Genomic DNA, 16795 nt, shown 5'->3' on the forward strand with positions numbered 1-16795 from the left:
GAAACATTATATCTTAAGCCTTCTGAAGCCTATAGTGTTTACTCAATGTCGCCCGGGGTATCTCTTTTTACAGACATTGCCCACCATTTGTATCTGTGTAAGAATGTCAAGTTTTTTATTGATTGTTTTTTATGCCAGGAAGAACCTCTTGATCTACGAGACAAATAACCCTATATGACAATGGACAAATGATAAAATGATATACGTTTTTTAACTAACTCGCTTTTATACGACAAATATAAAAAATATGGATTTTATTAATAATTTTATTCGCATAAATCAATACAAGTGAATAGCATAGGAATGTATAGCGGACCCAGATTTGACGTTTTCACACTTCTGTTTTCTGCTTTCCATATACTTTTGATTGTATGTATTAAGTCTTAGAGGGTTTGAGTCAAATGAGGTAATAGATGATTATCTAATCGATATTAAATGAACTGATTTTAAAATGTGTATTGTTGTAAATGATGTAGTATTTTAACTGTATTTTTATGTACTTTTTGATGAGCTTTTATGGTCTAATTTATTTAGATCGAAGAAAGTTGATTAATTAATTAATTAATTAATTACATATTATCCCTTTTTCACTCCCCAGCCACTGGGCTATTCTTACAGCTCCTAGCAGCAATCTGCACAATTATGTAAGGCAACATGATGCCTCCCCCCTCAAGAAGGGAGGGGGGCACCTCAGGGGCTGCATGGGGTTTGTGCTAGGTCCCTGAATATGTATGCATGAGATCTAGCACCCTTGCATAACACTTTAGCTTGATTGACTCCTACAATCTATAATTTTACATTGGCATTTAAGAAAACTTTATTTTGTCTTTGTTTCTAATAGTACAATGTTTGTAACTATTATTTTAATGCTTATGAATGTTCAGCCCTTTCAATTGTAAGTTGCCGCTATTGAGTGGTGATCATGTCGGGGGATGAACTTGCATTGCAATGCTATTTTTTTAGGTGTCGCTAAATACAGCTGAGGAAGTCACTATGTGTGGTAATTATCTCCTGTTTTGAGTGGCAGTGAGGTATCACATGCTGATTCAATATTTATTATAACAAAATCAACATGGTTTGCCTTTTTCTGATGTTTTCTCCAAGAAAATGTTCCAAATTCTTCCTAGTGAAAAATGTCATGGAAATATTAACTGCATGGGTGTCATTGTCAATCAAATTACATATAATTTCTATTGCTGTGCAAACTTGGATTTGTGCAAACTCTGGTTTGAGTTATCATGCTATACATTGTTATACTTGGCCCTTCATCTTGGTTTCCAATATTCTCAATTGTTTCATTCAAGTTCTCAACCAGATCAATAACATCAAAGATGAAAATGCTAAATGACAAAATAAATTCTTTGAACCTCTCAGGACAACTTTTAAAATAAAGGTGTCATACCGGGAGTATTTCTAAGCACTGTATGAAGCGAAACACCTAATATGCTTGTGTCACTCTGAACAGCATATTTGGGCCTATAAGTACATTACTGGCAGCAAGTGAAGGTATGAGTAGAGGAGAAATACTTATGTATGGTTGGTGTGTTGGTGTTCACAAACTCTGAGGTCTGTTTAGGTGTGCCTTTAGCCACTCTTTTGATTCCACCAATTGTGTATCTGGTTCATGTCTATGTACAGTGCTTGCTTCTTTACGTAAATCCTGCAAACCAGAGATTCCACGATTGTCATAAAGTTCCTCCTAATTCAGTAAAACTTAGCGTTTGTGCAATATAAGCATCACAACTATGGGGAGGGAGTCATCTCATACCATCAGAATATGTTGACCTAGTTCCTGGGAAGATCACAGTGAGCCATCTGGACCCCTAAACCTTACGGGTACCTGATGGTGTCAGCAGCCTCTGAACATGACAACCCTAATTCTCCCAAGGAAATTGTGGTTGTCAATTCAGGGAAGACCCAAGGGAGACACAAGAAAAACACAAATTGGTACACCAAACATTTATAGAAGCAATTAGATTCTTGTGTAAAATATGTGTGCTGCAATTATTAGTAAAAGAAAACAAATCATAGTAATCAGCATTGCAAGAATGGTGAAGAAGATGAAAAATGCAACCATTATAATTGCTGCATTGATCATATGAATGAATATAATTGAACTGTAGACCCTCAGCAGTGTAGGGTGGAAGTGATTCTGCCAGATACCTTAGAGTGGTTTAACTCCTCATTTACCTGCATGTATGTGCCATCTGGTAGTCAGTCTTGGTGTAGAGCGGACTGACACCCCCTTTCAGGATGGTGATGGGATTCAACTGGGCTGGAATTCAGGAGCAGGCAACCTTGTCAATCCATTGAAATGCTCCTTTGCCGAAAAAGGCTTGGTGCAGTTTTTAAAATAAAACTGGACCCATTCATTCTGTGCCTGAGCATTGGTACAGCTGTCATTGTTGATTCTACCCTCCCAGATCTGTCGCCGAACAGACAACCACTTACAAAGTGAGATTTCGCAGTGTATCCAGTCCTTGAACAGAATGTTCTAAGGTATGATAATGTGCCTATGCAGAAATTAGTTTGTAAGCAAACCTATTCTGAGTACACTGTCTCATATGGGATCGCAAGTAAATGTGTGTTAACCCCTTCCACGTGGTGTTATTCCCCCGCTTTGCGGGAGAATTAACGTGTGGGCGGGATTCCGATGGCCCCTGGCCGTCGTGAGCACACGCCCACCGTGATGCATGACAGCCAGGGGCCGTCGTGAGCACACAAGGGGTTAAAAGTCATCGTTAAAAATATGTCAACTTTAAACACAAACATGTAAACTAGTGACATGAGAGAGGCTCTAAACTAGTCATATGATTAAGAAAAACGTTGAGGCAGCTTCCAGATTCTCAATGGATCTTATTTTCAGCAATTAGAAGAAGACAGGGTGAAGTTAGGGAAACAATATCTGCCATGCCCTTCTTCATCTCAGTCTTGCAGGTTCTTTTTCTTCCCTTCTTTCTCTCTTTATCACTGTTTTCCTACATTTCTATTCCTTTTTTCATTCTCCCTTCACTGTCTCTCTCTCTCTCTTCCTCTGAGTCAAAGTTTGATGATGACATATAAAGTCTTGATCATCAAAAATTAGAACACAGTAAGCACTCTATATGTACACCCTTGTTTAACAGGAATATTTCCACTTCCTATTACTGGAGTAATATACTGCTAAAATTATGATGACCTGAAATTGTGACAAAATGTAATCGTCTGAATTTAATGAAACTCCCTAAGCAGTCTATTGCATGTGAGGTAAAGTGCACTGTGATGGGGGTTGTTTCACAAGAGACATACTAGTATTCTTTCTGTCAACATAGTTGTAAATGCCTGACACTTTTATGTTAACTTCTTGATTATTTCCCTATCCACTGCAGTTGCTCTTTGTCTTCCCCAAAATCATGAAACATATACCTGGACCACACAAAAAAATTTACAGCAATTACCTGAAGCTGGGAGCATTTGTGGCAAAACGACTGAAACAGAACAAAGAGACACTGGACCCCAACCATCCCCGGGATTTCATCGACAGTTTTCTTCTGAAAATTGAGCAGGTAGTGGATTGATATAGAATTGTACATTCTTGAGTGTGTGAGATAAAGAATAGAAAGAATGAGTGAATGCTTTAGAGAGCATTCACTGTGAGGTGGACGACTTGGGACACAATGGTCCTCAAAAATTCTATGGAGTTGCAGATGCATTTAGTGGTCAGATCACCTCTGAGTGGCTCTTAGGTTCAGCATTGCACACCCACCACAGGTGGAGAAAAATATTAGGTTCACTGCAAAATAGGTTTGCCTGAAAATACTTGGCCATACATATTCTTTTGTACTACTGTACTGAGCAAGCAACAAAAATGTGACTCAGTGGCTATTCCTCAGGGTAGAGATGCGGCATCGTCGCAGAGCTTTTGCTCGCACGCCAAGTGTAAATAATTCAGGCGACCTTTGATCATAAGAGATCCAGGCAGTAATATGATGTGCTGCCCCAGTTGGCACAGAGCAGAGTACCTTTTTTATTCACCTGCAGTGTGTAAAGTGAATTCATTTAACCCAATATATCTCTGAGTTCATGCATTTTGTAGACAGTATAGCTTAGAAACAGAAAGGGGCAAACCTTGCACATTGTTCAGGTTACACTTGGTTCTGTGCTGGGCAAGTGTAGGCCATCATTATATAACCCCAGGAGTCATTCCACAAATGTTCTGCCAGTCAAGGAGGGCTAATCACTCGACAAACATATGACAGAATAAAATATTCTGATTGATTATTTCTGCCACCCACTTACAACTCTCTTTTGGATCCATCAGGATTTTAAAACTCAATCAAGAGAAATACCCAGTCAACTATTGAGAAGACGGGCATTGGATAATGCATGCGCCACCTTCTTAAGAATGAATGAATCAATAAAAACACATCACAAATCTGTGACCAGTATCCACTAAGGCATAAATATATGAACACAGTTGCTGACTCCTCACCCAAATTCTTTGGCTGCTACTGAGGCTGTGAGCTTTTGGCAATTAGGCAATTCTGAAATAGAGGCTGTGAGCTTTTGGCAATTAGGCAATTCTGAAATAGAGGCTGTGAGCTTTTGGCAATTAGGCAATTCTGAAATATTTGTGCTAGAAGCAAATCATTGGACAAAACAAACTTAAACAAGTTTACCAATTTGCCTATGGCCCGACTGATTGAGAATCACAACTACAGCACGTATCAGTTGGAAGAAAGATCGTAGTTGTAAAAGTACACCATATCAACTCTTCAGCTCCTTCCTCATTTTACTACTTTCTACTGTGAGGTTTAGCCTGAATTCCTAAACTGACCAACCCTTCCATGCCTTTTTCTCTGTCTATGGAGTGCAACTTCCTGGAGTGTGCCTCTTCCAAGAAAAGCTCCACAGTTTTTTTCTGGGCGGCATCGTCTTTATTGTGGTGCAGGGACCCATGTTACTTCTTACTTCATTGATCTCGCTGGATTGCACTGAGCGCAGGAGTGTTCAATGCTGCAGCAAGTTGGACACCAGAGTATTGTCAGTAGAGCAGAAAGGTGGCTGAATGTACGAGTGTTGCAGGAGCCTGCTTTATCTCTGAGGTCTTAACTACAAAGGGAATTAGTGCTTGAGAGACCCGCGCATGTTCCCTGGCAGAGGCCGACACTGCGGCTCTCCTGAAGGATGTGAGCTGAGATAAGGGAATCTTCTATGAAGGAAGCTTCTCCATAATTTGTAGGTGAAGGGGCCCGCATCCGTAATTTTTAATAGCAGTCCTTGATGTTTTTCTTATGTTATTTTAATGAGAGAGCTTTCCAACATGAGTATTATTTGTGCCTGTGCCCTTTTTTTCTCCTCCATGCCCGTTTCTCACTGCCCTTTTCCCGCCACTGCTCCCACGCAGCCCTTCCCCCTGCCATTCTCACTCCTACCTCCCAGATGTGCTTCCCTCCCACTTCCCTATTTAATGGGGGCCGCTGCTTGGGTGTATGAGCAGGACGTCTCACCTCCCGGCCAAAGTCCCTCTCTCTGCCCAAGCAGCTCCACTGTAGCCTTGCCGCCTCTCCCCAGACACCTCTCTCCCAGGTAGGTGTTTGAGGCCCTCCTCCTTCCACGGGCTCCTGCCTGTGCCTCATCCCTGGTGACCCAGTAGGAGAGACTTGCTCTTCTGCTGTTCCACTCTTGTCTGTCTGCGTTACTGTGTCCGTTTTGTCTTTGTGTCTTTTGTCTATCACTCATTGTAATTTTATATAATTGTTGTGCCTGTTTGTCTGTGACTCTGTTTTCTGCCCTTTTCATTCCATTTTTGTTTCTGTGCCCTTGTTTTCTCCTCCGTGCCCATTTCTTGCCACCCTTTTCCTTCGGCTGCTCCCCTGCAGCTCCTCCCTCCTGCTGTTTCCGCTCCCACCTCCTAGCTGCGCTTCCCTTCCCCATTCCCTATTTAATGTTGGCCGCTGTGCGGCTGCGTTGCTGGGGTACTGAAGGTGTGCCAAAGTCAAGCGCATCTGCACCTGTCCGTGACCCAATCGCGACCAGCGCCAGATACCCTGAATTTCTGTCCATCCACTGGTACGACTCCGCCAGCCCTCCTTGCTTTCAACCCCGGAAGGAACAAGAACTGCCATCTGTCTATACCAAAATCCACACACGGCCAGTTCCCCTGCCAAAACTGCCACCGAACCCTCCTCACCCTCTGCACCCCCACGGCCGTCGCCCCAACGCCAACACCCCCAAAGCCCAGAGGTGCATCCTTCTCAACGTGCCCTCCCTGCACAGACATGCCGTAGACATCTGGGACCTCCTCGACACCATCTCGTCTGACGACGCCTTCTTCACAGAAACTTGTACCATCTCCACCTCCGCCCGACATCGTCACATCCCTCCCGGATTGATACAAGATACAGAAGAAGTACAGCCCCAACCGCCTGGGAGGAGGACTTGCCATCGCATACAAGAACTCCCTCTGACTCACCAACTCCAGCACGAAAGACTCCCTGTGCATCACCGAACACCTCCATTTCCAGATACAGACCAGCCCCAGAACCATCCTACATGGCACCCTCACCTACAGACCCCCAGACCTCGAACAGCATTCACCACTGCCATCGCCGACCTCGTCGTATCCCAAACCATCGCCTCCATGGGCTACATACTCATTGGAGACCTCAACTTCCACCGTGAAAACCTCAACAACCCCAACTCCTCCACCCTCATGGGCAACCTTGCCATCCTCGGACTAAAACAGCTCATCACTACCCCCACCCACAGGGCAGGATGCACCCTCGACCCCATCTTCGCAGGAGGGAATAACATCCACTTCAGCCACACCACACAACCTCTCTGGATGGACCACCTCTGCCTACACTTCCACATCGAGTAACCCACTGCCTACGAACCTGCACGCCACCCACCATATAGGAACTGGGGCAAGGTCACTGAGGGGCACCTCAACTCCACCCTCAACCGCGATAACCCCCTTCACCTCAACCAATGCCACCCTAGCAGCCAAAGAACTACACAGATGGATCACCAACTGCAAAGATAAACTTGCACTCCTTCACAACCCCTCTAGACCGCGCCCTAGAAAGACTACCTGGTTCACCGCCAACCTTCAAGAATCCAGATGCACCAGCAGACGCCTCAAGAAGAATTGGCAAAACATTAAAACTTCGGAAGACCACTCCACATACATGGATGCCACGACAGAATACCACCAACTCATCAGATCAACCAAAAGGACCATCATCCAGAACAAGATCACTGCCAACTCCAGCAACTCGAAGGAACTCTTCAGCACCATCCAATAATTCACCAACCCCCACCCCCCAGTGAGGCCACGGACATCACCCCCTCCCAGGATCTCTACCACAAGCTCAGCTCCTACTTCCACCTGAAAATCAAGTCCCTCTATAGCAACTTCAACGAACAGACACCGGACCCTGAAACCACTCCCTCCTCCAACAATGCCAGCCCACCCACCATCTCCGCCAGGACCCCAGCTTCCACGGAAGACACTGAATAGACCCTGAAAGGCATCTTCTCAGGAGCACCTACAGACCCCTGCCCTTCACACATCTTCCACAGAGCAGCCGCTGCATCGCACCAAAACTACGACGCACCATCAACACCACCTTCGAAACCGGGATGTTTCCCAATGACTGGAAAAGCGCAGAAGTCAAGGTCCCGCTCAAGAAGCCCATGGCAGATCCTTTGAACCTCAAAAACTATCGACCCATCTCCATCCTCCCCTTCATGGCCAAAGTCACAGAGATGACCGTCAATGCCCAACTAATGAAATTAATTGAAGAAAACTCCATCCTTGACCCCTTCCAATCCGGATTCTGCAGAAACCACAGGACCACTCTACTCACCACCACAAATGACATCTGCATCTTCCTCGACCAAGGTCACACCACAGCCCTGATCCTACTCGACCTCTCCGCAGCCTTCACACCATCTCCCACCACACACACTCACCTCCAGACCCCACGACGCCGGCATACAGGGAACTTCCTCACCGGCAGAACCCAAAGAATCAGACTGCCACCCTTCCTTTCCGAACCCACAGAGACCAACTGGGGAGCTCCACAAGGATTGTCAGTCAGCCCTACGCTCTTCAACATCTAAATGGCCCGCTCAATGCCATCGTCAGACAGCACGGACTCAACATGGTCTCCTATGCCGGCGTCACCCAGCTCATCCTCTCCCTCACCACGGATCGCATCACCACCAGGCTCAGCTTCCAGAAAGGAATGAAGGATGGACGTCCCATCCTGGATGAGCAGCAGCTGACTGAAGCTCAACTCAGACAAGACTGAGGTCCTCGTCCTTGGACCATCCCCCACCGCATGGGACACCTGGTAGCCAACCACCATTGGCAGTTCGCCCACTCCCACGGACCACGCCCCGAATCTCGGCACCGTACTCAACTCCTCCCTCCCCATGACCTGACTTCAACACACTCTGCATCCTTTGCAAGACCTTCAAATGGATCCCCCAAATTAAGAAAGACCGTCACCCATGCACTCATAATCAGAAGCCTGGACTACGAAAATGCCCTCTATGCCAGAATCAAACAAACTTCAGGCCATACAGAACACAGCAGCCAGACTCGTCCTCGGCATCCCTCAACAAGAACACATCACTAAACACCTGCAAGAACTCCACTGGCTCCCCATCCAGAAGAGATTAGCCTACAAATGCTTCCACAACACCGGACCCCAATACCTCAACGAGAGAATCTCCTTCCACGTACCCAAGAGAAACCCTCGATCCACAAACCTCGCCGTCGCTGAAAACCTGTGCATCCACAGAGCCAGAAAGGGTGGAAGAGCCTTCTACTACATCGCGGCCAAGACCTGGAACATGCTCCTGATTGACATCAGACGCCCACTCTCTGCACATCTTCAGGAAGACCCTCAAGCCTTGGCTCTTCAACTGACAGGAGCTGCTTACCCCCCCCCCTTCCCCAGCACCTTGAAACCCTCACGGGTGAGGAGCACACTTGACAATACCCTTATTGATTCATTTATTGATTCCATCTATTCCCTGAGCGGAGCAAAGGCCAGCTTAACATATCTTTTTTTGAATAAAGATTACTTACTTAGTTCTAAAAAAAAGACCATGGAATTAAGCACTTTCTCCTATTTCCCAAAAGCAAAAATGGAGCGGAAAGAGCGACATCAATCTATGGGGTATAATCCTTTCCTTTTGATGTCTACATATATGCCTGTGAGTGCCTTTTTTAATGCTCCTTTGTTTTTCTCACTCTTAGATGAGAAGTTTCTTAACTCTGTACATTTATATTAGAGAGTGTCTGGATTTTCATGGGGCTTCTTTTACTTGTAAGAACCCTGGGAGCTCCTTTTTAAGGGGTATGATTGTTCCTTCTCATGGCTCCAAGTAGCTCTTACTTCGATTGAATATGGGCAAATATACTCAGAAGAGAAATCATAGCTCTCCTATTTTCCGTGCAGTCTTCTTTTCAATGCATGAGTAGAAAGTCTAGGTAGAGAGTACATTCATCTCTTCTGAATTAAAAGAAGCTTCAGGAGTTGGTGAAATTGTTAACTAAGGTCATTGATACACACTCGAATAGTGGTTCTTAACCTGTGGTCCAGGACCCCTGGGTGTCCGCAAAGCTTTCTCATGGGGGCTGTGGCTGAATGGAAAATTTTAGAATGTTCTTTAAATCTGAAGGTATTTGGAACTGGAAGCTAAAAATGCAATTTGTATGCTTAGGATGGTTTGTGGGACAGTGCAAGTGTATCAAACAAAATATAGTATGGATGAGGGGTTGCCTCACCTAAGCTTCTACCTTCCCAATAAAACCAAAACTTGTGAATTTCCTTATCATAGTAGTTACAACCCACCGTTCTTTTAACCTCTGTCAACAACTGAAGTAGGGACTTGATGTGAGAAGTTGGCCTGGCTTATGCTGTCCACTAGTTATAGGGGGCAGCTTGCACCAGTCCAAACAACCCTTGTTGATGGTAGGTTTAAGACAACCTTTATTCAATCAATCAATCAATCAATCATTTGTAAAGCGCACTACATACCCGCGAGGGTCTCAAGGTGCTGGGGGGATGCTACTGATCGAACAGCCAGGTCTTGAGTATCCTCCTGAAGGTCAGCAGGTCTTGGGTCTGTTGTAGGCTCAGTGGGAGGTGGTTCAGTGTCTTGGTGGCGAGGTGGGAGAAGGATCTCCGCCCGGTGGTTGTTCTTCGGATGCGCGGGATGGTGGCGAGTGAGAGGTTGGTGGAGCGTAGCTGGTGGTTGGGGATGTAGAAGGAGAGCCATCTGTTGAGGTAGGCTGGGCTGGTCTTGTGGAGTGCCTTGTGTGCGTGGGTGAGGATATCCTCTTGTTGACGGGGAGCCAGTGCAGGTTTCTCAGGTGGGGGTTGATGTGGCCGTGGCGTGGTACATCGAGGATTAGTCGTGCAAAGCGTTTTGGATGCGTTGTAGTCGTTTGATGAGCTTGGTCACGCCTCCGGCGTGGAGGGCATTTCTGTAGTCGAGTCTGCTGCTGACGAGGGCCTGGGTGACTGTATTTCTTGTATCTGTCAGGATCCATCTGTAGATATTGCGGAGCATGCGGAGGGTGTTGAATCAGGAGGAGGAGACGGCGTTGACTTGCTTGGTCATTGAGAGCGTTGAGTCAAGGATGATTCCCAGGTTGGGCCCGTGGTTGGTGGGTGTCTGGGCTGCCCCTAGTGCCCACGGCCACCAGGAGTTGTCCCAGGCTGAAGGGTTGGAGCCGAGGATGAGGACCTCTGTCTTGTCTGAGTTCAGCTTCAGACGGCTGGTCTTCATCCAGTTGGCGACGGCCTTCATTCCTTCGTGGAGGTTGGCTTTGGCGGTGATGGGGTCCTTGGTGAGGGAGAGGATCAGCTAAGTGTCGTCGGCGTAGGAGATTATGTTGAGGTCATGCTGTCGGGCTACGCGTGCGAGTGGGGCTATGTTAATGTTGAACAGCGTCCAGCTGAGGGAGGATCCCTGGGTACGCCGCAGATGATCTAGGAGGCTTTGGAATGGAATGGGGGGAGGCGGACGCTCTGGGTTCTGCCGGAGAGGAAGGAGGTGGTCCAATCCAGAGCCTTATCTCAGATCCCTGTGGCGTGGAGACGTGCGTGTAGTGTGCCGTGGCAGAGGGTGTCGAAGGTGGCAGAGCGGTCTAGGAGGATGATTGCTGCTGTCTCGCCGTTGTCCAGTTGGGTCCTGATGTCATCAGTGGCGGCGATGAGGGCAGTCTCGGTGCTGTGGTTGCTGCCGAAGCCTCACTGGGAAGGGTCCAGGATTCTGTTTTCTTCGAGGTATCGGGTTAGCTGTCTGTTGACGGTTTTCTCGATGACCTTGGCCAGGAAGGGGAGCAGAAAGATGGGCCGGAAGTTCTTGAGGTCTCTTGGGTCTGACTTAGATTTTTTGAGTGGGGCGTTGATCTCGGCATGTTTCCAGATCTCTGAGAAGGTCGCGGTCTTGAGGGAGAGATTGATGACGTTGCGCAGGTGGGGTGCAATGGAGCTGCTTGCTCTGTTGAAGACATGGTGTGGGAATGGGTCTGACAGAGAGCTGGAGTGGATTGTGTGCATGGTCTTGATGGGTAAACAGCGTTTACAACGCAACTTTTACCACGCACTACCTTTACCACGCAACTTTTACAACGCAATTCATTACAACGAATTGCTCTGGGGGCGCTGTAGGATAGGTAATAGTTTAATTTACTATCCAACACCTTCCCTACTATCCACGGGGACTAGAGTTGGAATAGTAAATTAAACTATTCACTATCCAGCGCCCCCCGACTTGCGTTGTAAAACCTGCGTTGTAAAGGCATGCGTAGAAAAAGCATGTGTTGTAACGACATGCATCCGTCTTGATGGTGTCATCGATACTCACGCTGGCCCAGGCTAGCAGGGGGTTGTGGTTGATGGTGTGCGGAGGGTCTGATGTGTTGCTGTCTGTTGGGGCTGTCTGGGTGTTGAAGCTGGCGTGGATGTCTGCTATCTTGCGGTGAAAGAAGGTGGTGAGGGAGTCGCACAGGGCTTGCGACGGCGGGATGTCGTTGGAGTTGGAGCTGGGGTTGGAGAGTTCCTTCATGATGTTGAAGAGCTCCTTGCTATTGTGTGCGTTGTTGTCGAGGCGGACTTTGAAGGAGGTCCTCTTGGCCGCCCTGATGAGGTGGTGGTGGTTGCGGATGGCGTCCTTGTGTGCTGCATGGCTGTCCGGAGTTTGTTCACTGTGCCATTTCTTCTCTAGTTTTTGGCAGGCTTGCTTGGAGGCTAGGAGTTCTGGGGTGAACCAGCTGGCCCTCTTGCTGGTGTATCTGTAAGGGGGTTTCTTTAGTGGGGCGAGGGTGTTGGCGCATTCCTCTATCCAGCGTCCGAGGCTGTGGGCAGCGTCGTCAGTGTTGGAGTGTTCGGTGGGTGGGCGGAGATCGAGGTTTGCGTGTAGTTGGTCTTAGGTGATTTTGCTCCAGCAGCGGCGGGGGATCTGTTGGATCGGGTGGTCTGTGGTGGGTTTCTGGAAGGCAAAGTGGATGCAGCGGTGGTCGGTACAGAGGAGTTCAGTGGTGTGGCCGACGGAGATGTGCAGGCTTGAAGAGAAGATGGGGTCGAGCGTGTGGCCGGCGGAGTGGGTGGGCGTTGTGATGAGTTGCTTCAGTCCGAGGTTGGCGAGGTTATCGATCAGGGTTGTGGAGTTGTTGGCATTGTTGTTCTCAAGGATGAAAATTCAGGACTCCGAGGAGGATGTAGTCGGTGGAGGTCACGGTGTGCGTGCTCATCAAGTCGACGATGGAGTCGCTGAACTGGGGCAGGGTCTGGGGGGTCCGTAGACGAGGGTGCCTCTGAGGGTGGAGTTAGGGTCTGTGTGGATCTGGACATGCATGTGCTTGGCGGTGCTGAGCACGTCGTTGGTGCTAGTCGAGACCCTGATGATGTTCTTGTGGACGATGGCGATTCCTCCTCTGACTCCGTTGGTGCGGTCAATGCGGGTGATCTTGTAGCCCTCTGGGATGGCTATGGGGATGTCGGTTGCGGAGGAGTCGTTAAACCAGGTCTCTGTCAGGAAGGCGACATCTGGGGATAGTGTGTCGAGCAGGTCCCAGAGCTTGACGGCATGCTTGCGTGCGGAGTGGGTGTTCAGTAGTATGCATCGGAGGTGGTTGGGCTCTTTCTTGGTGGGTGGTTTGTCGGCTCTGAGGCTGGTGTAGCTGCAGTTCTCGCAGGTGAAGGGTCTGTGTGTGCGTTTCGGGGTGGCCTTGTAGCAGGTGTGGCTCCGTCCAGAGTTGAGAGCGTGCAGAGTGCTGGCGTTCTAGTGGCGGTGGTCATCATGGTGGGTGCGGGGGTAAGAGGTTCTGGAACTGGGCGCAGTCCAGGAGCGGACAGGCGCAGACGGGCTTGGCTTAGGCGCGCCAACGGCTTGGCCGCGCAGCGGCCGGCATATATGGGGAGGAGCAGCTGGGACGCGGGAGGCAGGGGCAGCGAATGGGCAGTGGGTAGTCAGGGGGGCGGGGCCGCAGGGGAGATAGCAGCGAGGGGGGTGAGGGACAACAAAGGTAACAGATGGAAAAAGGGGAACAGAAATGAGGGAAAAACGAGTGGCACAGAGGGCAGAAAGGCACAAAAAACGAGTGGAACAGAAGGCAAAAGAGGCACAAAAACGAGGGGAAAACGAGTGGCACGGAGGGCAGAAGGGCACAAAAATCGAGTGGAACAGAGGGCAGAAGGGCTAAAAAATGAGTGGAACAGAAGGCAGAAGGGCACAAAAAATGACGGAAAAATGAGTGGCACAGAGGGCAGAAGGGCACAAAAAAACGAGTGAAACAGAAGGCAAAAGTGGCACAAAAACAAGGGAAAAACGAGTGGCACAGAGGGCAGAAGGGCAGAAAAAAACGAGTGGAACAGAGGGCAGAAGGGCACAAAAAACGAGTGGAAAACGAGTGGCACAGAGGGCAGAAGGGCACAAAAAACCAGTGTAACAGAGGGCAGAAGGGCACAAAAACGAGTGGAACAGAAAGCAAAAGGGGCACAAAAATGAGGGGAAAACGAGTGGCACAGAAGGCAAAAAGGGCACCGAAATGCCGGAAAAACTAGTGGCACGGAGGCAAACTACAGAATACAGAAATACAGGGGCAGCTAAGAACAGAAGGCAGAACGGGCTAAGAACAGAGGCACGGGGGCAGCGAGGGGTACAGAAGGTAAAACTGGGCAGGGACACGGGGGCAGCGGGGGTACTGAAGGAAAGACCGGGCAGACAGAGCACGGGGACAGCCAGGGGAACAGAAGGAAGAAAAAGGGGCACGGACCATGTACAGGCAGCGGGGGAAGACAGACAACAGCAGTCACAGACACAACAATGAAAATACAGGCAATATAATAAAAGCAATAAAGCGGAGGATGAACAAACCTACCTATTGCCTACCCCTGGCCACCAGGGATGAGGCGCAGGTGGTAGCCTGCGGGTGGTGGAGGGCCTCAAACGTCCTCAGCAGCGGCAGCGGCAGCTGGGGCAGAGAGACACAGGCAGTGCTGTGCGGAGGGGGAGCGACCCACCTGGTACGGTTAAGGGCTCATTGAAAGCTATCCTAGTGGTAGCTATGGAGAGCAGCCTTCAGGCTAAGTCTTGAAGGAGTGTAAGCAGCTTGGTTTACGAGAATATAATATATTGAATGACTAAATTAAAGGAGAACCACACAAGGTATATATATATAAAATTTAAACACTCTCTACTAACCTCTTTATGAGATTTGAGAACAAGATACACAATACCAACACATTAGAACTAAAGTAAATAGCACAATATACAATGGGCTCCGGAGGGGACCAAACCATATATTAAGAAAGTGGTATCAGAACCACGACTTGACTAGACACAGTGCCTAGAGCACATAGTATCGCTGGGACCCCAAGGAACCACCCACGTTAGTGACAAAGGGACCCCACGGGGGACGCATACAGTGTGAAAACACAGCTGCGAGCTCTGTACAATCCTATGAGAAAGTCGCAGTTGGAATTTTAAAGATTAAGGACACTTCAGAGAGGACCTGGAGCAAACCTTTTTAGACTTAGAAGGTTCTAAGGACAACACCCATGTGAGCACCGGAGTACTTGTGTTACCTCACCCTGGGAAGCCGGGTGCACAGGTGCCAAATGGTGTTGGAATCGTCGCTGTTTCCAATGGCGAGTTGCTGCAAAGTGCTGTTGCCGTGGAAAGGAAAAGTGTCTGGTGTGATCCAAGCCTGGATCAGAGATGTGAAGAACCTGAAAGCAGAGGGGACAGAGCCTGGGTCACTTCCGGGTAACCAGGGGCACGGTAGACCAATGCCCATCAATGTCACCGGGGACCAGGAGATGTCAACAATGACCAGAGTCTGCAGGCATGCAGTCCCACGAAGGATGTCGAGTGCTGGGGGGGTCGTTGTCCAGATCAGAGACCAACAAGCCTTGGCAACAGCAACTCACACGGTGAGAGTAAAAAGACTTTGGGATGGACCAGCAAAGTCCAGGTGACTCCCCAAGCGATGGAGAGTCAGGGCACATCTGGAGCAACCAGGTAAGCCTATTCAGAGTTACAGTACCCTTCTCAGGGACCCACCAGTCAACGGACAAGGGATCGCAAAGGGACCTCGAGAGGAATCACTAAATACCAGCCCACGGGTCACTCGTGGAATGTAGGCCTGTAATGTTCGGAGAAATCACTACTCAGGGTCTGGACTACAAGTAGCCCAATGCACAGCCTCAAGGATTGCCAAGAAGCATATGCAGCTGCAAATGGTCACGATGTCCAGGGGTTCGGGTTGCACAGTCCTCACGAGGGCTTTGAATCTCAGAGTTTCTGAGAGCACAGACCGGCCTCTGGGAAGCTTGGAAACCCACCTCCTGGGTTGCAAAGTCTTCGGAGTCCTTTAGGAGCTGCGTAGTTGCAAAATGGACAGATGCGGCTTTAGTGGCTGCCTTGCAAGGGAGTAACTATTTTACTCCATCCAATGAAGTGTAGATAGTTGAAGTTCTGGGATTCTGTAGCAGAGTTTCGTCCAGCTAAATCTAAAGTCCTCTAGTCAGGGGTTCCTACTATATACCCAAGGAAGGGGTAGGACAAACTCTGGGGACCCACTTATGGGAGGGTTAGGATAGAGGAGTGGCTACACCCATATCCTTTGTCCAGTTTCGCGCCAGATCTGGGGCTGGTAGCCCCTGCAACCAGTTTGAGCTGGACTATGCACAGGGACACCAAATGTGCCCCCAGTGCAGACATCAAAGCACTCTTGGAGTGCACCCAACCAGCCCCAATACACTAAAGCCTGTCTGGGAGGTGGTTACACCTCCCTGTGACAGGAAACCTATTGTTCAGCCTCCCCTGCTGGAGTATCATCCAGCAGCAGGAGGGCAGACTCGTGTCTGTGGCTGCAGAATCCATTTTGTGATACCAGGGTTCTGTTAAGCTGGTACCGGTTGTACTGTTGTAGTTATATGTCTCCCTCTAAGAGGGTGAAATCATATCTCCCCGGCCAGGACTGGTGGGGAGGTATGATTCCAAGGTGTTTGACACCAAAGACAACATGTTTCCTTGCAGCCATTCCAAAGTTAGCATTTACAGTGAGGTTATAATGCACTTAAAAGTATATGGTTTGGCTACATCACAGAACAACCCAGGATAATAGATTGCGGAGCCTGCAGAGGGGCCCTGCTCATGCATGGGTACCCTATCACACAAACCCAGCACCCTGCCTATAGGATTGATAAGGCCTGTCATAGGGGAACCTATATCTCAGTGAGGGGTGCATACACCACCTTACACAGGCTGCTGTAGCAGA

General features: G+C 48.5%; 1 protein-coding gene and 1 long non-coding RNA gene across 2 annotated transcripts in view; one reads left to right on the forward strand and one right to left on the reverse strand.

Annotated features, from left to right (window-relative positions):
- Positions 1-16795, forward strand: part of LOC144781706 (cytochrome P450 2F3-like) — a 229924-nt gene that overhangs the window by 122608 nt on the left and 90521 nt on the right. The window contains exon 5 of the mRNA XM_078660681.1: positions 3369-3545. Within this exon, the coding sequence (XP_078516807.1) occupies positions 3369-3545 (177 nt within the window). The remainder of the gene's footprint in view (positions 1-3368; positions 3546-16795) is intronic.
- LOC144781707 (uncharacterized) overlaps positions 1-16795 on the reverse strand; it is a 210476-nt gene that overhangs the window by 20644 nt on the left and 173037 nt on the right. The gene's annotated exons all lie outside the window — the stretch shown is intronic.

This window comes from Lissotriton helveticus, chromosome 9 (assembly GCF_964261635.1).
Source record: "Lissotriton helveticus chromosome 9, aLisHel1.1, whole genome shotgun sequence".
Taxonomy (NCBI): Eukaryota; Metazoa; Chordata; class Amphibia; order Caudata; family Salamandridae; genus Lissotriton; species Lissotriton helveticus.